Source organism: Phyllopteryx taeniolatus, chromosome 9, assembly GCF_024500385.1.
Source record: "Phyllopteryx taeniolatus isolate TA_2022b chromosome 9, UOR_Ptae_1.2, whole genome shotgun sequence".
NCBI lineage: Eukaryota > Metazoa > Chordata > Actinopteri > Syngnathiformes > Syngnathidae > Phyllopteryx > Phyllopteryx taeniolatus.
The window spans coordinates 16,344,772-16,369,975 of record NC_084510.1 but is presented as its reverse complement, the minus strand read 5'-3'; the positions used below and the strand labels follow the sequence as shown (position 1 = coordinate 16,369,975).

General features: G+C 39.4%; 1 protein-coding gene across 5 annotated transcripts; it reads left to right on the top strand.

Moving 5' to 3' along the window:
* Window positions 1-2,025: 2,025 nt before the first annotated feature.
* inavab (innate immunity activator b) lies at window positions 2,026-25,146 on the top strand. Of its 5 annotated transcripts, XM_061785164.1 has the most exons (12): window positions 2,027-2,301; window positions 6,875-7,018; window positions 10,139-10,265; window positions 14,232-14,338; window positions 16,914-17,047; window positions 18,506-18,628; window positions 18,708-18,939; window positions 20,773-20,826; window positions 20,904-21,198; window positions 21,975-22,127; window positions 23,190-23,901; window positions 24,074-25,146. In XM_061785164.1, exons 4-12 carry the CDS (start codon window positions 14,284-14,286, stop codon window positions 24,164-24,166), a joined length of 1,851 nt encoding a protein of 616 aa, XP_061641148.1. In that variant the 5' UTR covers window positions 2,027-2,301; window positions 6,875-7,018; window positions 10,139-10,265; window positions 14,232-14,283; the 3' UTR covers window positions 24,167-25,146. The 5 variants fall into 5 exon arrangements, with proteins under 5 accessions (XP_061641152.1, XP_061641148.1, XP_061641151.1 ...); XM_061785167.1 differs by lacking the exon at window positions 6,875-7,018; XM_061785165.1 differs by lacking the exon at window positions 6,875-7,018 and having other exon boundaries at window positions 10,136-10,265.
* Window positions 25,147-25,204: the final 58 nt, after the last annotated feature.

Below are 25,204 nucleotides of genomic sequence, written 5' to 3'. Positions count from 1 at the left end.
AGAACAGATTCTCATTTGCAATGCTGACCTGACTGCAGACAGCAGAGTAAAACAAAGCAAAATAAAAGCAAATACAAATACATATACAACAAACTGTACAATGTGATAGAGTTACATATTTATATACGATATTACATTACATCAGGGGTGTGAACTAATTTTTGTCATGGACTACATTGTAGTTACGGTTTCCCTCAGACGGCTGACTGTGAAACCATGTTTATGAATGTTTAATCGGCTCTTCATATTAAACATACAAAACAAATTTATGAATAATTAGTTTTGAAATCAGAAGTCAAGGATAATAATTTGTTCAAGTTACTGTAAAATGGTTTGAAAACAAAATGTAAAACTATGACAATTTAAGAGTTTGGTACAATTTAAAATTTTAGTACAGATTTTAGCAAGAATCAAGTTGAAGCACATGATTTGCTTTCGCAGGCCCCATAAAATGATGTGGCGGGCCAGATCTGGCCCCCAGGCCTTGATTTTGACGCATGCTCATTACATCATAGCACATTGTGATTAAAAGGTTCATAGCAGGCTAAAAGCAGGGGCACCGATCATGTACAGCAGGTGTGTCAAACTCATTTTTGTTGTGGGCCACATTATAGTTATGGTTTCCCTCAAAGGGCCGTTATGACTGTGAAACCATCTAAATGTTTCGTCGCCTCTTCATAGAATTACATATACACAACAAATGGATAACTGGTTTTGAAATCAGAACTCAAGCATAATAGTTTGCAACTATTGTTCAAGTTACTGTAAAAAAGGGTTTGGTAAAAAAAAATTATTGCAATATCTCAGTTATTATCTATTAATAATGACGATTTGAAATTTCGGTCCAGATTTTAGCAAGAATAATGGAAGTTGACGTAAATGATTTGCTTTTGCGGGCCACATAAATTGATGTGCCGGGCCGGATCTGGCCCCCAGGCCTTGTGTTTGACACCATGATGTACAGTATCCCTTACAAACTTTTTAAATGATGATATTGGAATGAATGAGGTGAGTTTTATTATTTGTTGTAGAGTGTGCCAGTCGTTTGTGTAAACGTCACATATGGCAACACAACCCAGCAAATGAAATTATAAACTGGTATATTATTAATTATAAAAATAAAGATAATCAACATTACAACAGACTAGTCAACAAAAGTCTTGATAGAACAAAAGTAATTTGTTGAACTCTCATGTATATCTGTTGGTACCCTATTAGGGTTCATCCTTGCTACCGAGAAAGATGTGATGTCAAACTCTATAATTAAAAGGAATTGTTGTAAAAGAAAACTATTTCACCCAAGCGGACCAATGAAAATTGATTCAAATGAATAATGTTACTCTTCAAAATAACTTAACTACTGCACATAAAATGTAACCAGTCCAGGTTTCGGCCATTGAGAAAGAAGTTTGCTGGTCAGTGTCGAGGTGACAACCACAGAGTAAACCTTACCTGCTCTCTACTGGTCATATATCGTTATTACACTGCAATACGAAGAAAAAGCATAGAATGACAGTTTTATTTAATAATAAGATTAATAATAATAATATAATAATAATAATAATAATAATAATAATAATAATAATAATAATAATAATAATAATGATAATAATAATAATAATAATAATAATAATAATAATAATAATAATAATAATAATAATAAACAGAGATAGTTTTGTTGTTGTTTTCTAGTGTTATTCAATCCCCAGATTTGAATGACACCGATTTACAGATTTACCAATGATAAATTCTCCCTTAAACTAACCACGCAGCACTGGGGAGCGAATGTTCAATGCGGCATTCAAAGACACGTTTAGAACTCGTAGATTGGCAATCCTTAATGATGACGCTGATGATAATTGGTATCTGGGCGCGTTTCAAGTGCTATCTAACCACAGTAATAAGTATCATGCTCAATATTTCCTTGTTTATTCCCTATTTGCAATGTATTGATTTTGCCAACTTGGCTTTTGGTCATTCCGTCAGAAACACATTCACGCTGCTTGTTTGTTCGAGCGCTTCTTTTTTCGAGAGACGATGAATGTATCACGCAAAACTTCTCTTAAACCCCCCAACAAAAGTTTAGTTTTGGGAGTAAACCTTGCTTGAAAACGGTTAAACTTCATTTTATTCTTACTTTTGGAGCCGCCAGATGCCTATTCGAAAATACGTGTTTATGCTTGTTATGTTTTATTACTGCAAGGGGAACATGAGTCCAAACGTGGAAAACGCTCGCCGATGGAGTGAAGATATTATGGAGTCAGCTAGCTCTGGATGCTAGCTAGCTAACTAGCCTGGAAGGTAAGAGGCAAGCATTGCATTTAAGTGTTTGTTTCAGCAGCATTCCATGCATATGCATATAACTTATACTAACAGTATACTCAAGACCGCTGGAATCAGGTGCTGCCTTTCCACATGAATGTAGAGTGGTAATGATGGCTAAAATCTCACTTTTTAAAGCAAGTTTCACGTTAAGATGGCCCTGCGGCTCTGTGCAGTAATCATAACGGTGCACGAAAAAAATACATCTTTATTCTTCAATATCAATGTTTCAGGCCTAATGACTAGCAATTAGATATATGGAGCAATTTACATGTTAGTTCATCTGTTTTTTTTCCACCTAGATTATTGACCCTTATTGACATAAAATGTGTTGCACATAATCAGTGTTTGATGTATCAGCATCTTCATCATTTAGTTCACATTACACTGTACATGACACTATTCATCCATCCATCCATTTTCAATACCGCTTATCCTGGTTAGGGTCGCGGGACGCTGGAGCCTATCCCAGCTGACTTCGGGCGAAAGGCGGACTACACCCTGAACTGGTCGCCAGTCAGTCGCAGGGCACATATAGGCACGGACAACCATTCGCACTCACATTCACACCGTCACTGAGTGGGAACTGAACCCACGCTGCCTGCACCAAAGTCAGGCGAGTGTACCACTACACCATCAGTGACATACCATGACACTATTGTTACAAGTAATTTTTAATTTTCCATTGACACTGAACAAGGAAGTCCGTCTTCATGCCTTTCTCACACATACATGTAGTGTACTGTTGACAGTACAGTAGTTGAGTGGTTAGCAAATCTGCCTCACAGATCTGAGGTTCAGGGTTTAACTCTTAGCTCCGGCCTTCCTGTGTGGCCGATGTTCTTCCTGTGCTTGTGTGGGTTTTCTTTGGGCACTCAGACTTCCCACACATTATGAAAATGTACATTAGGTTAATTAACGATTCTAAGTTGTCCATAGGTGTGAGTGGGATTAGTTGTTTTTCCTATCCCAGTGGTTCTCAACTGTTGTTACCCCAGGGCCCGCATTTTCCTATTGTTGCAAAGTCACGGACCACTTTTATGGAAGTTAAGAACAATACTTTTTTTTTATTATTATTATTAGAACTAGCCTCTGAAAACACATGTACAGTATAGTATGTTATTTTTGAATGCTGTTTCAAATGAATTTCATATCCCACCAAAAGCATATTGCTAGCTATGACACTCACTAACCAGAGACTGAACTGGACTATATTTGTTTACAGAGTAAACTAGTGACTAGAGCACTAGTGAGTAATGTTTCCTGTCGCTTACCTAATATGTTCCATGTGGGAACTTGGTACGCCTCTTTAGTGTACTGAAAAAAATCACAATATGAATACATGTAATTTTTTTATTAGCTATCCACGACCCACGAGTTGAGAATCATTGGTGCATTCGATGGCGAGGAGTCCAGGGTGTACCGAGCCTCTCGCCTCTGGGATAGGCTGAGTATAATAGTATAGTATAATAAGCGCAATAGAAAATGGACGAATCTACTGTTGTTCTGACTGACACGTTCAAGGGTAAAGAGGCAATGTCCAAATGTGCATCATAGAGATAAAGAAATGCAGAGAAGCGATGGGTTTGCAACATCCTCTTTCTGCAGAATGGTTCACCAGTGTACGAGAAAATAGTGGTACTTGATAGTTCCTCTTGTGTGTGACTGACCGTGGCATCAAAACAACTAAGCGGATGTGAAGAGATAAGACTATACAGACCACTTTGATGTTGATATTGAAATTCTGTTTGTTTAGTTCGGTTTGTATTGCGTCCCATCTATTAAAATTGTCTACAGTCCCCACATTCCAAAGTGCTGGCCTGAGGGCAAGAGGTCAGAGGTAGCTTGATCCCTGATACCTTGCTTGCTCACGACATGCACACTACTAATTCTTTTTCTTTTTCGGGGCCAATGTATGTGTTGTTGGTTTTTGGGCAGTTAAAAATTTAAATGGTGGCAGGTGTGTGTTGACTCCCATATATTATTATTATTATATTTTTATTTGATGTTCATGCTCTGATTTAAAAATAAAAAAATCAGAAGTTACTCACAAGTTACTCTTTACTGGAGTAGTTTTTTCATTGAGTACTTTCTTACTCTTACTCAAGTAAATACTTGGATCACTACTTTTTACTTTTACTTGAGTCATATTATTCTAAAGTAACAGTACTCTTACTTGAGTACAATATTTGGCTGCTCTACCCACCTCTGCTCTTCACACATTCTCATTGAAATACAGTATGAATAATAAGAAAGGAAGTTGTCGGTAGCCACACTTTTGGGAGGAACTCACCTTGCTTTGTTTGTATTATAATGGCCATGCCACATAATTTCATCATTGACCATCATTGAAAAAAAATAGGTCTATACATACAGTACAGTATTTAGCTAAATATGTTCTTTGTATTTAACCCGTCCCTGAGGAGCAGTGGGCAAGATTGTTGTCACACTCAATCCAGTTCTTGTGTCAGCAGTACCTTGGTAAGTAGACTGGAAATTAGCCTTACATGTTTTTAGTTGTGGGAGGAAACTGGAGCACATGAAGAAAACCTACAGGGTCATGGGGGAAAAAAATGCAAACTCCACAAAAAAAGGCCCGAAAGGCCAGTGTTAAGAGTGTCGCATTTTGGAATCAGACCAGAGACCTTCTTGTTCTGAGGCAGCAGTGCTAAGCACTCTACTACTAGGCAACAGGACCTCTTTACTCAAGTCAAACAGTCCATTTTGCATTATGATCAATAAACAGAATTGTTAATGATCAGTTAATGTATTAAACGACTATTATGCCCATCCTGAGTATACATAGATGCTTAACTACATATTAAATTTTACAAATACAGTGTTTATATGTAAAGTTCATGTCACTACACACCGGCATCAGTCACCTGGTCGTACACTTGTAAAAATGACTTGAGATTATTTGAAGAATTTGTTTAGCCAGCTGCTGGTTTGCAGACACAAAGGCCTCTCTGGTCTCTCTCTCTCTCTCTCTCTCTCTCTCTCTCTCTCTCTCTCTCTCTCCCTCTCTCTCTCTCTCTCTCTCTCTCTCTCTCTCTCTCTCTCTCTCTCTCTCTCTCTCTCTCTCTTTCTGTCACTGGGTCTGCTGCTTTAGAAAAGCAAACCACCAACTGGTTCCACTGGACCAGTCTTAGATGAGGGAACTAAACAGCTTGACTTGGCGACAGAATGAGAAAGATGGATTAGAATAATTATATCTTTTTAGTAGTTTTACCTAACATACTGATGGACTGTACTGATTAAAATAATTTCCTGGCAGATATCTAACATTTTGATTGTATTTTGGCTTTTAATTCAAAGCTACAGTAGCAATGATGGCAATCATCACCTGCATTTCTCTTAGCTCCTTTTAGATTTGATGATGCTACCTGGCATGCAGCCTGTTTAAACAAAATTCCAGCATTTTTACGGCCATACTTTATTGTAATCACAGCTTTAACTCATTTACAAAACACCCAGCCAACAATTCTTGGCTAATACCTGTAGATTATATCGGGAAGCAGCTCTGCCTGTTTGGTTTCATTCTTCACTTAAAACATGCCGTGGAACCTTTCAGGGGCAACAAAATCTTTTGCTAGATGCCGGTCCCCCGCCAATTTGTTCAGATTTCAAAACAGTTCTTCCCATAACAAATAATGGAGATAAAATGCTAAAACATACAGACAAAAGAAGCTTTCACATTCACACTATGGACAATTTAGTGCACATAAGGATGCAAACTCTGCACAGGTACAAGGACCAGATCAAAGATTCAACCCCAAACCCTCAAAACTGTGAGGCAGAAATGCTAATCACTAAGGCACTTTGAGATATAGCATTAAACTGTTTATCACCGTTTCAGTTTTCCTGATTATTTTGTTTTTGGGAGGGGCGTGGCTAAAACAGTGCCGGGTGACATACTTGGGCGTTCCAGCATGACCCTCTCCCACTATATACTGTACATCCATCCATCCATCCATTTTCTACCGCTTCTCCGAGGTCGGGTCGCGGGGGAGTAGCTTTAGCAGTATATACTGTACATTGCCTTGAAAAGTATTTGTACCCATCTCAAATTCTTATTTTTTTGCATAGTTTCCCCACTTTAATGTTTAAGATCATCAAAGTAATGTAAATAAAAGACAAAGATAACCCAAGTAAATATAAAATTGAGTTTTAAAATGGTGATTTTATTTATTAAGGGACAAAAAAATATTCAAAGCTACCTGACCCTGTGTGAAAAAGTAATTCCCCCCTCGTTAAATCATGAATTTATTGTGGCTAATCAAATTTTTTAGGAAAGCTGAGTTAATTTTTACTGACCACACTCAAGCCTGGTTACTTCCAGATCTGTTCAATCTAGAAATCACTTAAATAGAACCTGTCTGACAAAATAAGTCAGCTAAAAGATATCAAAAAGCGATCCAAAGAAATTCAAGAACAGATGAGAAATAAAGTAATTGACATTTATCAGTCTGGAAAGGGCTACAAAGACATTTCTGAATCTTTAAGACTCTAGCGAACCACGGTAACAGCCATTTTCCATCCACAAATGCAGAAAACATGGAACAGTGATGAACCTTCCAAGAAATGGCCAGTCTACATAACTGACCCCAACAGCACAGCGAAGAGTTATCCAGGAGGTCACAAAGGAACCCGAACAACATCTAAAGAATTGCATGCCTCTCCTGCCTCAGTTAAGGTCAGTGTCCATGACTCAACAATAAGGAAGAGAGACTGGGCAGTAATTGCATCCATGGAAGAATTCCAAGGCAGAAACCACTGCTGACCAAAAAGAACATAAAGGCACGTCTTACTTTTGCCACAAAAAAAACAAAAAAAACATCAGAATGTTTCCCAAGACTTTTGGGAGACTATTCTATTGACTGATGAGACAAAAGTTGAACTTTTTGGAAGGTGTGTGTCTCGTCACATCTGGCGTAAATGAAACACAGCATTTCAGAAAAAGAAAATCCTACCAACAGTCAAATATGGTGGTGGTAGTGTGATTGTCTGGGGCTGCTTTACAACTTCAGGACCTGGATGACTTGCTGTGATTGATGGAACCATTAATTCTGCTCTTTACCAGAAAATCCTGAAGGAGAATGTTCGACCATCAGTTTGCGACCATAAGTTGAAGCGCACTTGGATTCTGCAGCAGGACAATGATCCAAAATACACTAGTGAATCAATTTCTGAATGACTTGAAAAAAAGTGTGAGAGGCCTTGTCAAAGTCCAAACTTGAATCCAATTGGAATGCTGTGGCATGACCTCAAAAAGGCCATTCATGCTCGAAAACCCTCCAGTGTTGCTGAATTAAAACATTTCTGCAGGAAAGCGTGAGCCATCTCCACATAGATGTGAAAGACTCATTGCCAGTTATAGAAAATGCTTGATTTCAGTTGTTGCTCCTGAGGGTGGCCCAACCAGTTATTAGATTTAGGGGGCAATAATTTTTTCACACACAGCCAGGTAGCTTTGAATATTTTTGTCCATTAATAAATAAAATTACCATTTAAAACTTTTCCTTGAAGTCAAGTGTCTCTGTTATGCGGACCAAGACACTGACATAACGAGTCGGTGATGTATTGGGCGAGCCCGGCACCCGCTGTGATTGGAAGCTTGTTAGCCCACGAGCTAGCTGGTGGCTAAAGCCTCTTGTCGTGGTGTGGAAAAGCCCTACAACAGCTCAGTGGGATATATTCCAGGCACCGGAGCCTTTAAGATGATCATGTTTTGGCGGTTCAAACATATAGTGATGTTTCGATGTAAGAAAGATGCTCGACATATGAATGTATTTTATTGACAGTTGACACTTGAGCGGGGCGTGGTTTCATCGCCTTCAGCGGACACACCCACAGCGTTTTAGAGCTGAGAGAATAGCTTGATTTTTCCAAGTTTTGAAGCCTAATTTTACATACAGTACTTGGTAATTTCCATCCATCCATCCATCCATCCTCTACCACTTATCCGAGGTCGGGTCGCGGGGGCAGTAGCTTCAGCAGGGACGCCCAGACTTCCCTTTCCCCAGCCACTTCATCCATCTCTTCCGGGGGGATCCCGAGGCGTTCCCAGGCCAGCCGAAGGATGTAGTCTCTCCAGCGTGTCCTGGGTCGTCCCCGGGGTCTCCTCCCGGTGGGACGTGCCCGGAACACCTCACCAGGGAGGCGTCCGGGAGGCATCCGAATCAGATGCCCCAGCCACCTCATCTGGCTCCTCTCGATGTGAAGGAGTAACGGCTCCACTCTGAGATCCTCCCGGATGACCGAGCTTCTCACCCTATCTCTAAGGGAGAGCCCAGACACCCTGCGGAGGAAACTCATTTCGGCCGCTTGTATCCGGGATCTCGTTCTTTTGGTCACGACCCACAGTGACCATAGGTGAGGGTGGGAACGTAGATCGACCGGTAAATCGAGAGCTTCGCCTTTGTTTTATTCAATCAAATTTGGTAGGTTGTTAACAACTCTCTTCTCTTGTGGTGTGTTAAATTCTTTACAAGAACTTTAAGGATATTGAAATGTTAATGTTGCGCTGTATTAAATATAGCTAATTTGATGGAATGAATGTTCTTCGGATATTAAATTGGACAATGTGTTATATTTTTGGGTGCATGTGTCCTTAGTTTGAACAAAATTTTGTAATTATGATTCCTGTTTTTTCACTCATTGTAAGCTGTCGTGGTTCATTTGGCTGACTTCTTTGCAGGCAGAGTGGGTACCGTTCCTACTCAATGATGATGTAAATGTGTGAATGGCTGGCTGCCTTTACGGTATATGTGCCCTGTGATTGACTGGGGAGCACTCCAGGGCGTAGTCCACCTTTTGCCCAAAGTCAGCTGCAGGTCCCCGTGATCCAGAGCAAGATAAGCGGTGTAGAGAATAGATGGATGATCAAGTCATGCTTTATTTGTTTGATAAATAAAGAAATTAAAAAGACTTTGGATCTTGGAAATTTCTGTTGTCTCTTCTTTGGGGCCACCATTCCACAAACATCATTGAATTTGAATAATTAGTTTTTGCATGCTAACTAGCAAACAAACAAGCAACAATGAAAAAACTCCCTCGTGGAAGTCATTAACTGATTGAAACAGTTGCTCCCCCTATCTTCTCTTGAGCAGCTGTTTTGCTGGAGCAGAGTCATGTGAGAGGTTCTTTTTAATGTCTGGGAATTGCAGGACCTTTTTCTGTAAGTGTATGTCTATGTGTCTGAACACCCATGACATTCCTTGAAATCCTAAATGAATATTGAGATTCAGAATGAATGCAAGCCATGCAGTGAAAGAGCAGGTGCTGTTGTGGGTCTCTATAAATCATGCAGACTATCCCACCCTGCATGTGTTTCACCCCAGAAGTAACGAAAATGGCCTTGTAGGAAGGACGGAAGGGTACAAGCTCTGCTTCAATCATGAGTGAGCCATTAGAACATCCAGGAGATGGCACTAGTCATAAACTGACCAGATAATGAAGAAAGATGAATGGTCACACTGTTTAATTAGGATTTGTTATAAAGAGACCAGAAAAGTCCATTGGTGTCACATCGCTGACCACAACTTGTGGCCTTTCTTCCCTAATTTGACTCTTTAAATTAGTTGAACAACTGTGTTCTCCTGCCACTCTTGAGTATTCTCACTGTGTTACTTTTAATCAGGCTTCCCCCCAAAGGGCACACTTCGTCAAGTTTCCTCCCTCAGCCATCACCGATAAGCGCCGATATTGTTGCAATGAAATTCCCAGTAACCTGCTCATTGTTGTTGACACAGTTTCAAAATCAGCTGAGGGTTACACGATACTGACGCTGCATGTGGCCACTCCCTTCAAGCAGGAAGGCAGTGCTTTCTTCTGTGGGCCAGTCTTTCATTCCTGTCCGGACTCAACAGTGGCCAGCCTTCTATCAGCACACACACTATGAGGGACTGTTCACACTTTGAAGTTTAGCAAATCTTCCAGAAGTAAGTACATTCTCATATAGCCTGTCATTTTTATTGCAGTTGTGATAATTCTTTTAAAAAACAGATTTAATGCAGATCCCTCTTTGTTTGTCTTATTTTTTTTTAAATCCAATTTCCCAGTTGATGTGATTATCAGTCCTGACATTAGTAAGTTATGAATAATGCTTTATGATGAAAAACGTAAATGCCTTTAATGGTGTCACTCGGTACAATTATTTTCTTCTGACCATACAGCTGTGGTTTTGTGAGTTAGTGTCCGTGTGTGTGACTCACATTGCTTCTATATTGTTGTAATGAGCAGTTAGAATTGCTTATCTGAATTCCAAATAACTTTGGTCTGTTCTGTTGTAAATATTGCACTGGGTATTTGCACTATACTTTACAAATTGCTTTTTATGGATTTTCAGCAAGTAGAATAGAGACGTTAAAAAAAGATGTTCTTTAACAAAGGTGAAGTATCAAATTTGGTGAAAAGCTGCCAAACTGACAAAAATTTCCAAATAAAAACTGTTCTTGCAGTCTTTTCCACGATTCATTTACGATTAAAACTTTTAGTGCTCTTTCAATAGTTTTTGTTTTTATAAATATTTTTGTGATTACTTGTTCTACCTCCCCAATTCCAATGAAGTTGGGATGTTGTCCATCCATCCATCCATTTTCTGAGCCGCTTATCCTCACTAAGGTCACGGGAGTGCTGGAGCCTATCCCAGCTATCTTCGGGCAGGAGGCGGGGTACACCCTGAACTGGTTGCCAGCCAATCGCTGGGCACACATAAACAAACAACCATTCGCACTCACATTCACACTTACGGGCAAATTTAGAGTCTTCAATCAACATACCACACATGTTTTTGGGACGTGGGAGGAAACCGGCGTGCCCGGAGAAAACCCATGCAGGCACAGGGAGAACATGTAAACTCCACACAGGCGGGGCCGGGGATTGAACCCTGGTCCTCAGAACTGTGAGGTAGATGCTCTAACCAGTCGTCCACCGTGCCGCCAAGTTGGGACATTGTGTTAAACATAAATAAAAACAGAATACAATGATTTGCAAATTCAATCAAAATTTAATTGAATACACTACAAAGACAAGATATTTAATGTTCAAACTGATAAACTTTATTGTTTTTAGCAAATAACCATTAACTTAAAATTTTATGGCTGTAACACATTCCAAAAAAGATGGGACAGGGTCATGTTTACCACTTACATCACCTTTTCTTTTAACAACATTCAATAAACATTTGTGAACTGAGGACACTAATTGTTGAAGCTTTGTAGGTGGAATTCTTACTGGCTTTTGAACTTTGCGTGTTTAACACAACGTCCCAACTTCATTGGAATTGGGGTTGTATAATACAAGATTCTACATGTACTGTCAACATGCATATGAATGAAAATGTATTATTACATTGTGTTTTTAACCAACTGGCTGCTTCAGTAACTTTTTTTGTTTCATTATTTGCCACTCCCATCATTGGTTTGATGGAGAAAGTAATTGTTACTGTGTTAAAAAAAACAAAAAAAACAATGCTGTTTTAAAAAACAAAATAATGATTAAAGCTGATGATGTAATTATTCAGAACCAACTGTAATTGATGTACGCAGGTTGAATTGTTAACATTTTTCTTTCATTCTGTTGATTTCAATGTTAAATATAGGCGGCAAGGCCTTGATCAAACCATGAACTTGTTGTTTGACTTTTCTATCCATGGTTAAAAGAAGAAAATGTTGCTATACTGTAGTCATCATTGTTTAAGCTGGTTCATCATCCGTTCTTTATCTATGGTGAAAGCAATGTGGCAACACAGTGGCCAGTTAACACCTTAGCAAGTCACAGTCATATGAGCGTAATGCAGGATGTGTCATGTTCCATGTCATGTCTAGGCTGATAACAGGAGACATTTTTTATAGAGGCACTTCTCAGCATGCAGCCGTACAGTGTGCAAACAAGTAGTAACATTCACATTGTAACTTCTTGGCTTCCCACGGCTATCCGAGCTGAACCTACTCTGCATGTTGGAATGCGCCGCTGCCACGCCACTGCATTCCACTGATCCCTTTTAGTTAATAATCGAACCAGGAGTTGTGATACTGGCATCGTATGACAACAGAGCAGTCACAGGAAACAGACCAGACCTGGCTACACACACTTGCTCTGCTGTAAGCTATGACTCCACCTGTGTGAGTGTAGGATCAAAGTGGGAAGTCACTCCTGAGTCATTCCAGCTACAGGTCATATAGTTGGGTAATAGTAGGTACCGTAATTTCTCGTGTATAATGCGCATTTCTCCCCCCAAAAAATTGTCAAAAGTCAATAGTGCGCATTATACATAGGTATAGGGGGAAATGGGGGGGGGGGAACTTTCACATTTTATAAATGTATGCCGCCATCTTGTGGTTATGAAAAAGCTGTACACTTTCATTCCAAAATGCCACCGCCACCTAAAAAAGGTGCAGCCTACACTTTCATTCCAATATACAGGTACGTATGACTACATATATGTACAGTTGTGCTCATAAGTTTACATACCCTTGCAGAATTTGTGAAATATATTTTTTTAAATATGACTGATGACTGAACAACAACCATCATTAATTTCTTTATGGTTATGTTTTGTTGAATGATAATGCTTTTCTGAAATTCTTTGCCGTTTAATTTGAATTCCATTAAAATAAAATTCAATGTGTTTCGCCTGGTCCTTCATGTTTTCATGAATTGTACTCTTATTACAAATTCTGCCTGGGTAATCAAACATATGAGCACCACTGTGTGTTTTCTAATGTACTAAATAAAAGTAGGGCTGTGAATTTCAAAATAAGAGCAAGTAAATAAAAAAGAAAAAGGATTACGTTTTCAGCGGCACGGTGGCCGACTGGTTAGAGCGTCAGCCTCACAGTTCTGAGGACGCGGGTTCAATCCCCGGCCCCGCCTGTGTGGAGTTTGCATGTTCTCCCCGTGCCTGCATGGGTTTTCTCCGGGCACTCCGGTTTCCTCCCACATCCCAAAAACATGCATGAATTGGAGACTCTAAATTGCCCGTAGGCATGACTGTGAGTGTGAATGGTTGTTTGTTCCTATGTGCCCTGCGATTGGCTGGCAACCAGTTCAGGGTGTACCCCGCCTCCTGCCCGATGACAGCTGGGATAGGCTCCAGCACGCCCGCGACCCTAGTGAGGAGAAGCGGCTCAGAAAATGGATGGATGGATGGATGGATTACGTTTTCAAATAACATGCTTAACTTCAGAATAATTATTTGAAAAAAAATACAGATAATACTTCATGTTTTGATCATATAGGTCGAAGCAAAATCATGCATTGTAAAAATGCATTATACATAGGTAGAAGGGTTTTCCAGAATTTTGAGGTCAACTTTGGGGGTGTGTATTATACATGGGTGCGCATTATCCATCCATCCATTTTCTCAGCCGCTTCTCCTCACTAGGGTCGCGGGCGTGCTGGAGCCTATCCCAGCTGTCATCGGGCAGGAGGCGGGGTACACCCTGAACTGGTTGCCAGCCAATCGCAGGGCACAGAGAAACAAACAACCATTCGCACTCACATTCACACCTACGGGCAATTTAGAGTCTCCAATTAATGCATTTTTTGGGATGTGGGAGGAAACCGGAGTTCCCGGAGAAAACCCACACAGGCACGGGGAGAACATGCAAACTCCACACAGGCGGGACCGGGGATTGAACCCGGGTCCTCAGAACTGTGAGGCTGACGCTCTAACCAGTCGTCCACCGTGCCGCCGGGTGCGCATTATATACGAGAAATTACGGTAGGTCTATCAAAGGTACTAGACCTGCTGATCCTCTATTAATGTTCTCCGTCTTCAGTCCGTTGATGTTAACTCATTAAACATTGTTGGCAAAGCTCTTTATTTGTTTTCCGTACCAGATTTACAGTGTTTATGTCATCAGTTTTAAAATTATTGATTGATTTTGAATCTGTCTATACAGGACATGGTGATCATTATGTTTCCCCGCCACTGAAGAATAGTAATTGAACAGTATGGAAGGCAACAGCGAGATCAGCGATACTGATAGCGGCATCATCCTCCACTCTGGTAAAACATGTTTACAGTGTTCATTTAGTACACACTCATGCGCTTGTTGCATTATTAATCGTCTTCACTAAGAAAAGATCATTTTCACTTCATGCACATCCAGCCTCCCAAATGTATCGTTAAATCACACAATATATTAGCATAATATCAGAAACAGTAAAAGGATTTGGTTAGTGCCGGGCTTTGTTGCTGTAGTTGGCCTTATGCTTTTGGCAGCTTTCATGTGACAATTTAAGTTCATTTACATTACGGAAGGGCACATTAACCTACATACTGATTTTTGAGAACTGGGTGAACTCTGTGGAATTGATTGATTAATTGTGTCTTGAAGCAGTTGAGGTTAAACTGAGTACTTGATTTGGAAATTGAGCAACGCTTTGCCAACTCTTCTGGGAACTATTCCCGTTGTTCTCCTCAATACAACAGTGGCATGCAACAAAGCAGCAGTTCACATCATTCAAAGAGTCTGCTATTTAATTAATGATTTAAAAAGACAATAATCTTTTACAGCAGTATTTTTTTGTGTATCTAAAATAGTTTTGGTAGGTGGTAGTTTTGGCTACCTTATTTGGCAAAAAGAGGGGGAAAACATATTTGGAACACCTATAAATATGACTTAGCACAAAGTGGAAACTATAACCATCTGCAACCTAAACATCACTGACATTCGAGCTGGGTGATATTGTCTTTCATATCACGGTATAATGAATGAATCCCTTCATGGTAACGTGAATGTCAGTCAATAATGACCATAATTAGAATTTTTGTTAGATCTTTTGTTTTGGACCTCATGCAGGTGTACCTAATGTTGGGGCCTGTTAGTGTACAGTACTGTATGTCTTTGTCCTTTCACCACCAAAAAGTGACAACCCTCTTTGACACAGGTAATAGTATACAATCATGTCTATAAAGCCGTGATTGTGAACATCAATGTGTTACTGTGAAACATAGTTTCTTAAATTATCAGTGGACTGGTTCAATGGCAAACTTTAAATTGGGATAGACATTGTTCAAGTCGAAAACGCAAAATGTTTTTTCTTATAGACCAGCAGTGTTATTTTCGCTGTAATGTGTACTGATTAGTTCTGTCCTGTGTGACATTCCTCTGGCCTTAATTGACCGCGTGGTGCCTGCTCCATACAATGAGAACGTGTCCATCCATCAAGAATAGCTGTTTGTGTCTCAAGGATGAGGAATTCTCTGCTCTATTGTCACGTTGCCACACTTCTGTCCTGTTGACACATCAGATGTTTGTCAGTACCTGCAGGGATTCTGTTAATAATCTCTAAAGGTATGCACTGCTCAATGCATTCTGCTCCAAGACACTCCCCTAGCCCGGTGACTAAGCCTCATGTTATTAGTCTCCAAGGCGACAGACAGCACTAGCTGAACACTCACTAGCTGTCAATAGTCACACAGTTTTATTCTCACATTATAAAAATGACAAAAACACATTTAACTTTTTTCCTAATAGTCATCTTTTTGTTTAAGTGGGTTCCACTGTGGAATCTAAAATTCATACAGTATTTCTGTCCTGTCTTTTTTTTTTTAGATTTGAGATATTTGAGAATAAAGTCATAATTACAAGAATAAAGTTGAAAGAAATATTAAAAGAATACAGTTGTAATTTTAAAAGAAAAATAACGTAATATTCCAACAAAAAAAATAGAGGTATATAAATATACAGGGTGATTGAAAAGTAACTCCCTATTTTTAAGTAATTGTAATTTATTTCTGAACTATATTTCTTACAAGAAATGAACATGAGAAGAAAGTGTATTGCATGATTTTTTATTTTATTTATAATTCGATATAGGCGCCAGCATTAGCCACCAGTTTCTCAAGCCGTCTGGGAACCGCATTAACTGATTTCACAAGGAACTCTTGTGGGATGGAAGACATAACTTCTCATATTCGCCCTTGAAGTTCTTCCAAAGTCATTGGTTTGGTAGAATAGACTTGCTCCTTTAATCATGGAACATACACAAAAAAATTTAGAAAAATATTACAACATATGAATAAATTATAAGTATTTTAAAATAGGGAGTTACTTTTCAATCACCCTGTATCAAAAGTTTGAGAGTGACATTGGTTGATGTTATTTTGTCACATCAACACTGTCATCAGTGTGAAGTTTGTCATTGTGTAAATGTTTGTGGTCCTAAGAAAGAATTATGCACACTGAAAGTCCACATTTTTTCAGTTTGTTCCATCACATCAGAAGTGTTTATAACAAATATTTAATGATATTACCTGATTCTTATATAGCAAGTCTCTAGAAAGAGAAAGCGGCTGTTTGTCTCAGGCTTTCACATTTAGGTTCATATGGGGAATTTGAATTCTTGTATTATTCCATTGTTTTACTTTGCTTTCTGTTTGACTCTAATCTCATCATATTCTCTCCTTTTGTTTTCCACATTATGGCTTTATTCTCATAAATTGTGACTTTTTGTTGTGAATATTCTGACCTAATTTTTGTAATAATCCAATTTCTTTTCGTGATACAACACCTTTTTTTCCAAAAATGCAACTTAATTCAAATTGTTTTCTTTTTGTTTGTGGTTGTACGCCATAGGCTCAGACAGCCCGACATCGCATACAAAGGATGTGAACACGCACACGCGAGCCATGAAGCTCAAGCACCAGGCGCTCCAAGACCAACTCGAGCTGTGCCTCCTGGAGCTGAAGAAACTCTGCATTCGTGAAGCAGTGAGGAATTTTGGATTCATTATTGTGTGACTTGACCATAGGCGTCTTGTTCTGTTGAAACCTTTTTAACTTTTAACAGTTGATACATCATTTGGAAAGATGTTATTCTATCATTCTCGAGCTGTGCCATACCAGGCATCACCTTTTTATGTGCAATGGTTCAACTTGGAATGATTGTTGAAACATTTATTGCAAGTCCTTAAAATAACATAAGGAGACACTTCTGAGGTTGACTGGACAATGTTGCTTGTCTCTTTTTTTAACTTTCAGTCTACACTCATTTTTTCAGACAAGCCTCACTTTCACTTCAGTATTTCTAAACTCCCACTCATCCACATGATGAGAAGAAGCTGGCAGTTTGCAAGATTTGTCATACGGAACACTTTGAAAACCACCAATCTTCATTCAGCAAGATTAAAGAGATTTAGGGAGCAAAAAGGGAAGTTGATCTTTTGGAAAGTATGAATCATCCACTAAATATAGTCCTGGTTCTTTTTGCCCTTTTGGCCTTTTTAAGGAGTTTGTTTTCTTTACAGTTTACATACTTACAAATAGCCATTGCAAAACCAGAAACAAACTATGATTTTTCATTCCTTTTTTAACATTGCAAAACTGGGCATTTTCCTTAATTTCTCAGTGAATGAAAAGTAAAAAACAATGAAAAAATTCAGTCCGGCGCAGACATATCTATATGAAGGTGTACGATTTGATGCTTATCCAGATTAGGATTGTTTGACTTGGAACTTTAAGTCATGGTCATTTCATTTGCTTGCGTTCTTTCTTTCAGTTGCGTTTCCGCTTTATAGTAAATAGCCTCTCTCATTTAAGGATGTGATGGCCACATAAAGTTCACTAATTTTGAAACTGGATGCAAAATCTGATTTGGGAATCTGTGCCAAAGTGTGGTTGCTTAAAGGTAAAATCCCAGTAGTGATCATTCTTTTCTGCTAACACTCGGGCTGGGCACTCGTGTCGGGACATGCTAAGGTGATCTAATCGGACGCACCGCGCCCTCTAACTCTCGTCACTGTGAGAAGGTAACGTGTAAACTCACTGGCCATCTGCATCAGCATGACTCAAAGATGTAGGGATTTTACGAGTGATGAAATCATAAACCTTGTGTCGTCATGTACTTGGTTTGCTTTGGAAATGGTTACCTGATGTAGATAGGTGAGACCAGAAGAATGTACTGTGACGAGAAATTGTGCAACAGACTGCCAGAACCTACAGTATATGCGGCAACATGTGAGGAAAACGGGGTGTTTATGTAGTGGTATCCAACCTTCCCACCTGAATGATTTCTGCATATGTGAGCCGCTGAACCTAAATGATGCATTTGCATTGGAAATTGTGTCTGCTCTTTGTATTCATCATTTCATCTGTACAAAAATGTGTTTTTATTCTGGTTCACTCTCTTTGCTGAGAAATTCTATTTGTGAATTTATTTGTGTTGTTAAGGAACTGACAGGCCGGCTCTCAGGAGATTATCCTCTGCTGCCAGGAGAGAAGCCTCCACAGATCCGGAGACGCATCGGAGCTGCTTTCAAGCTTGATGAGCAAAGCATCCCCCGGGGAGTGAAGGTATAAGAACACATTGATTGAATGTGTGACGGTCTGTTTTTGAACAGCATTCATAACCCATTTTGTTCTACCTTTGCAGGAGTCGGCCCTAAATCTTGTTGATGCCGAGTTGGCTCTTCAGTTTAAGATCTATGAGGCAGCACGCAAGCTTTGCGAGGAGAACCACCTGAGTAAGGCTGTTAGAAAGAGTCGACTGAAGCAATCTAAGCAAGAGGAGAAGAAACTCAAACATTTACAAGAGACCGCTTTCCACCTGCGGCTGGAGCACGGCCGATCATCACCTCTTCCTGCTTTTAATATCCCACGACAAGGTGAGTAAGTGCAGACCTCTTCCAAGGTGAACAATACTAGAATATATCAGCATCAAATCATACATGTATACAGTGGGTATAAGAAGTCTTTACATCCTTATTGAAATGGCAGTTTTTTGTGACATAAGAAATGAGACCAAGTGTAATCATTTCAAAACTTTTTTCCAACATTAATGTGGCCAAAACCTATACAACTCAATGGAAATTTTTAAAATCCTTTTGGGGGGGGAAGTCTAAACAGACAACTGAGATGTAATTGCACAAGTGTGCAGATCCTCTGAGTTGTGCTGTGTTCAAAATTAACCAATCACTTTCAAAACCATGTTAAACGGGAGTCAGCACACACCTGCCACAATTTAAATTGCCTCTGATTAGCCCCAAATAAAGCTCAGTTGTTCTAGTAGGCTTTTCCTGCCGTTTTTGGTGATGACCAGTTTTGTGTTTTTGCCAAACGTACCTTTTGGAGTTACAGCCAAAAGTTCAACGTTGGTTTGATCGGACCATAACAAAATCTCCCAAACACGTCTGAAAATGCGTTGTGGTTCATCACCAAAAGAACACAATACCTACAGTGAAGCATGGTGTTGGCAGCATCATGCTTTCTTTTCTTTTTCTATTTTAAGTGGGGCCATGGTAAAGGTGGAGGGAATTCTAAACAGTCTAAACAGTACCACCCAGCATAAAACCTTCAGTCTTCTGGGAGAAATGAAAATAAATGTTAGGAAAAGCCTATTAGAGCGTCTGAACTTTAAATGGGGTTAATCAAAGGCAGGTGTGGCAGGTGTGTGCTGACTCCCATTTATCATGACTTTAAATGTGACTGGTTAATTCTGAACACTGCCACATTCCAGCATCCCAGTCATAAGAAGGGGTGCATACTTGTGCAGCCACATTATTTCAGTTATTTATTTGTACTTATCCTCGCAAAAAGATTTTTTTTCCAATTGAGTTGTACAGGTTATACTTTAGGTCACATTAATCTTAGTCTCGTTGTTTTATATCACAAAAACCTGGCATTTGAACAATAGGGTGTAGACTTTGTATATCCTCTGTAGATACACATCCAGTGGTGTTGTGTGAGTTGTCAGCCCAGTAATTGCGCCCTTTATTCTGTGGAGCTGTAGCCCTGTCTGAGGCCTACAGTATAGTATTGAGTCTTTTTTTACCCTTTAGGCCAGCGATGGCCAAACTTTTGTGCTTAATGGCCACATTTGATTTTAACAATGGACAGATGGGCCAGGTCTTTTGTAGATAAGGTAAAAAGAAAAGAAAAGAATTAAAACAGGTAAAATTGTTAATTTTAAATAAATTATATTAATATTCAGGGTTTTTTTTTCAAATATAATTATATATAATACATTATTATTAGTAAATAAAGTAATTTATTCTAATTATTTAATTGTATTATTCCTAATTAAATACATTATAATTAATCAACCAATTAGTTGATTACCACCATGACTAACCAGGGACTCTTTAAATTGAATGGGTCCCGCCTCGGCTTATGCTCTGACCCACTACAGGGGATCTTCCATCACAAAGTGGCGGTACCGCTGTACTTACTGTTTTTTTATTTGAATCTGTTTTTCATTTGAACGTTTTGTATTAATTGCCTATAAATGTTTTTTATACAAATAATTACTGTAATGACTTTACTATTGCCTAACATACTAACATAGGTTCGTGATAGGCTATAGTCTGTTCTCACCTTTGTACAAATTGCAGAAAAAAAACAAGTAATTTGTGCAAGTCATACTACTGTGTGAGGTCAAAAGAGCATCGGGATTGATGCATCACAGGTGACTCAAAGTCTGTTTTGCTTTTGTTTCTCAGATCTTGTTGCGTCTGATGACAGCTCTTTATCTGATTCAGTGGTTCAAGACGAAGGTAAGGCCCAAAGTTTACAAGAAAGGATCTGTCGAGATGTGTGTGTTCACTGTTAACTGTATCATATTTGTAATTAGAAGGGCCGAGTGAGTCTTCACAGCCATCCTCGGTCCTCCCATATTCAGGAGAGATGGACTCTCCACAGCCACCCACTGTGTCTTCAAAGTCCTACACAGACGGTTCCTATCGATCACCATCTGTGGGGCCTCAGACACCAAGCTCATCGCCGCATCCTAGCCTTGACTTTTCAATGAGTTTTAACTCAAGCCCCGCATATGACACGCCTCCGATCCAGCACTCCCCGTGGTCAGAGACAAGCCTTGACCAGCCATACCAGAAGAGCAAAAAGTCACGGTCCTCCTCCAAAGAAAGGTAATGGGGACCATCCATTATGACACAGCTATCAAGTTTCCCTTTTGGACAAGGCACTATGCAGAGTATGCAGCTACTAGTTTTATTTGTAAGCTTGTGAACTCTCTTTCCTATTATTGACAATTCAGAGAAATAAGAAAATTAACAGTGACGCCACTTTGGAAATTAAATAATGCTAGAAGCCATTCAGTTTCCTTAAGTTTACCAGTGAAATAGCATTGCTCTTTAGGAAACTTTTTAAATTGCCTACCATCAACTTGTGGGTGTTCCAATTCTCAATCTTGTTGTAGAGTTTGGCCTTATCTTTTACCAGTTATCACTTGTTTATAACATCGTGAAGAAAGGGGAAAAAAATCTCTCAGAACTTAGGTTCATTTTATCCCCCATTCTTAACTCCTCTATTATGACAAAGGTTAGAGTCGTTTAAGATGCACTATCTACTGTTGGATACGTGGTACAATGACCAAACGGAAAAGACAGAACCCTACATCACGGAGTTGTAATTTAGGGTTAACTGCCTTGTTGAACTCTAATAAAGACTCAACACTCTATATTAAAGGCCAAGTATATAGGATCGTGTTTTAAAATGTAGGTAACGACTGTAAAAGAAGTCATAGTTTTCAGTTTCACAACGCTTTGAAAATAGTAAACACTAATACAGTATTTGGGGTCTGCATTTTTGGGGGGTCTACATTTTTTTCAAGTGAATTATGCAGCTGAGTATATTACGGTATGTTTTGGCAGATAAAATATGTGAAACATTTGTTTTTCTCCAGTCCAGCCAAGAATGAGTTACTACCACCACTGGAGGCTTGCTTGCCACTTTCTGCTCTGCCACAGCAGCTCTCCCATTTGAAACTGAGCCGTACACAGTCTAACAGCACGCCTTCCATGTCAGAGATGCGCATACACAGGCAGCTCTCTCTCAGGTACTACAATTTGTCTGTCAGCATAGACTTCTAGTTCTAAAGAGTATCTGCTTGGGAACAGTGGATATGAAAAGTCAACACACTCCTGTTCAATTGCCAGGATTTTGTGACATAAAAAAGGATCCCAAAAGAAATCATTTAAAAACATTTTGCACCATTAATGTGAGCTATAATCTTTACAATTCAATCGAAAATATTTTTAAAATCTTCTTGTGAATGTAAGTAAAGATAAACAACTGAAATAATGTGGTTGCACAGGTGTGCACAACCTCTTCTAACTGGAATGTGGCAGTGTTTAAAATTAGCCACTCACATTCAAACTCATGCTAAACTGAAGTTGATTTCATCTAACCATAAAAAATTTTCCCACTTGTGTTTGAGAGATTTCATCATGGTCGAATGAAACCAAGGTTGAACTTTTTGGTCATAATCCCAAAAGTATGTTTGGTGCAAACACAACACTGCTCATTAGCAAATGAACATCATATCTACACTGAAACATGATGGTGGCAGTGTCATGCTTTGGGGCTGTTTTTCTTCAGCTGTAACTTGGACCATAGATGATGTGGAGGGAATTATGAACAGTTCCAAATACCAGTCAGTGATATCACAAAACCTTCAGGATTCTGATCAAAAATCAAAAAGAAAATTAAGGAAAAGCCTACAAGTAAAACTGAACTTTACTTGGAGTTAATCAGAGGCACTTTAAATGATTGCAGGTTTGTGCTGACTCCCTCCCATTTTAACATGAGTTTGAATGTGATTGGTTAATTCTGAACAACGACACATCCCTTGATATAAGACGGTGTGCACACTTACGCAACCATGATATTTCAGTTATTTATTTCACCTTCCCTCGTGAAAAGATTTATAAAATACATCAATTTGCACAGTATATAGGTTACATTAATGGTTTTGAGAGGATTTATCTCAGACTATTTTTTTCATATCACAAAAACATGGCATTTGAACGTGTATGTGTAGACTTTTTATATACACTGTAGATGATTCCTTGTTAGCTCAGTTTAAGTACATCCTGACATCCTTGTGTGACTTGCACAGGATATCTAACCCTGAATCTTCACTCGGACCAGACAAGGACCGTGGTCGCGCCAGGGGTCGAAGGAGGCGACTGACAGATTTAAACAAAACACCATCAGAAGCTTCTCCTCTCATGTTTAGTTGCGTAAACAATGCAGGCTCTGAGGATAGCAACTCCGAACACTCGTTTGCATCCTACAGCAGCTCCCCCAGTCAAGAGCTGCCTTGTGATTTGCCTAAACACTATCAGGCTGCCTCCCCGCTCTCTGCTCCATTTGGTAGCTATGGACCTCAAGCCTCCCCAAATTCTGGAGTTTACCACAGTCCCAGACACCAGTCCAATCTAAGTGTCCACAAAGCCTATTACAATGAGGAAGTGGTTTACCCTCCGTATGTAGACATGCCGTGGAGCTATTACACCTGTCAGTCTCCCTGCCCCCCCAGCAGATATGAGTACCGCTACAAAGAAGCTCCTGTGCCCCTGCAGAGAGTACCAAGGCATTTGGCTCCTGATAGCAGACACTCTCCCCCCTCAGCACAATGCGATCATCCACAGTACCACTCCAACTGCCTCCCACGGCAAGTGGTGAACGAACAGCTGAAATCGTGGCACTGGCGCAGTCAGCTCAAAGGACCCAGATCACGTTCACTTGACAGACAGGGAGCAGTAAGGGTAAAAAGCATGGCGGCTCTGGAGGCAATCCGATATCAAAATCAGAAGTACCAGGAGCAGGTAGGCAAAACTTTTGTTGCTTAGTTTATCCTCATCATCAACTTTCCTAATAGAATTAACGCCAGCACCTTTATTTATCGCCTCAGATTTACCATTCTGCCAGACAGCATTACAGAATGAGATTGTGTTTTCAAGGGATCTCCAGATAATTCTATGTATCACTCACTTACAGGTCATCCAAAGAAGAGCTCTTCAATTGTCCACAAATGACTCTCAAGAACACTGGCCTGTAGACGATGGCACTCACTATATGAGTCAAGTGTGACACTGTGAGAGTGAATCGGTTTGGACCAAGTGAGAGAAATCTTACTTGATTTCATTTGGACTCGTTGCAAAAATCAGCAGTTGAATAATCAAATCTCACCTGTATGGGGGAAAACAATGCAGGCTATAAATGATTTTGTGATGTTTTGAGATAAGTGTCACAAATTTGGAACGTGAACATGAATACCAATATGAACTGAAGGGGCCAAATAACCACAATTACTTAAAGCAGTGTTTTACCACTAGGTGTCTTCAAACTGTCACCATGTTGACCATACTATTTCAAGTACTTGTATGAAGAATATGAACCACCATTCTAAGATATTGTAAATGAGTAACGTGCCCTAAAGTGTAGGTAGAATATTTTTGTGGTCCTGGATCAATCAGCATGCCAGTTTTGCTACTTTGAAATTGGCAGAATAGTCTTGTTTACCCACAATTACTTGTTTGTTTGTTTTTTAAATATACCAGTTATTGTTAATTACTGATGTGCCCATGACTTAACTAGTTGAAACTATGCTGCTGCTCTGCTAACACACAGTACATAAGATTCAAAGTACCATGGTATGAAAAAAGACGATGCTTGGCAGCTATGTACATGTCAAATGAAAATATGTGAGATTGTGATTACAGACCAAATTTTAGTTTGGCAATGTGTCACGAAGTAGAAGTCGCTACAGTTTAACGACATTCACTCACAGCCTCTTACTGCGATATATTTATCTGTTAATTTATTTGTGCTGTGAAATCAACTGAAGTCAGACTTGAAATCAGTGAAGCTGCAGGGTGAGTTTATGAATGCATGATGCAGTAAACATTTGTATAAAAGTGACCAAAATCATGTTTCCTTGTGTGCATTTTTATTGTCTTATTTTTTTATTTAACCATTTTAGATGCTGTGGTTAAAATGAAACTCTTGTTGTAATATTGTTGCATATGCGGAAATGTTTTCATGTGGAATAAAGTCTTTTTACAACTGTATTCACTCTCTTTATCGATGCTTTCAATGCCCAATATCAACAGCTTTTGTTGTCACCAA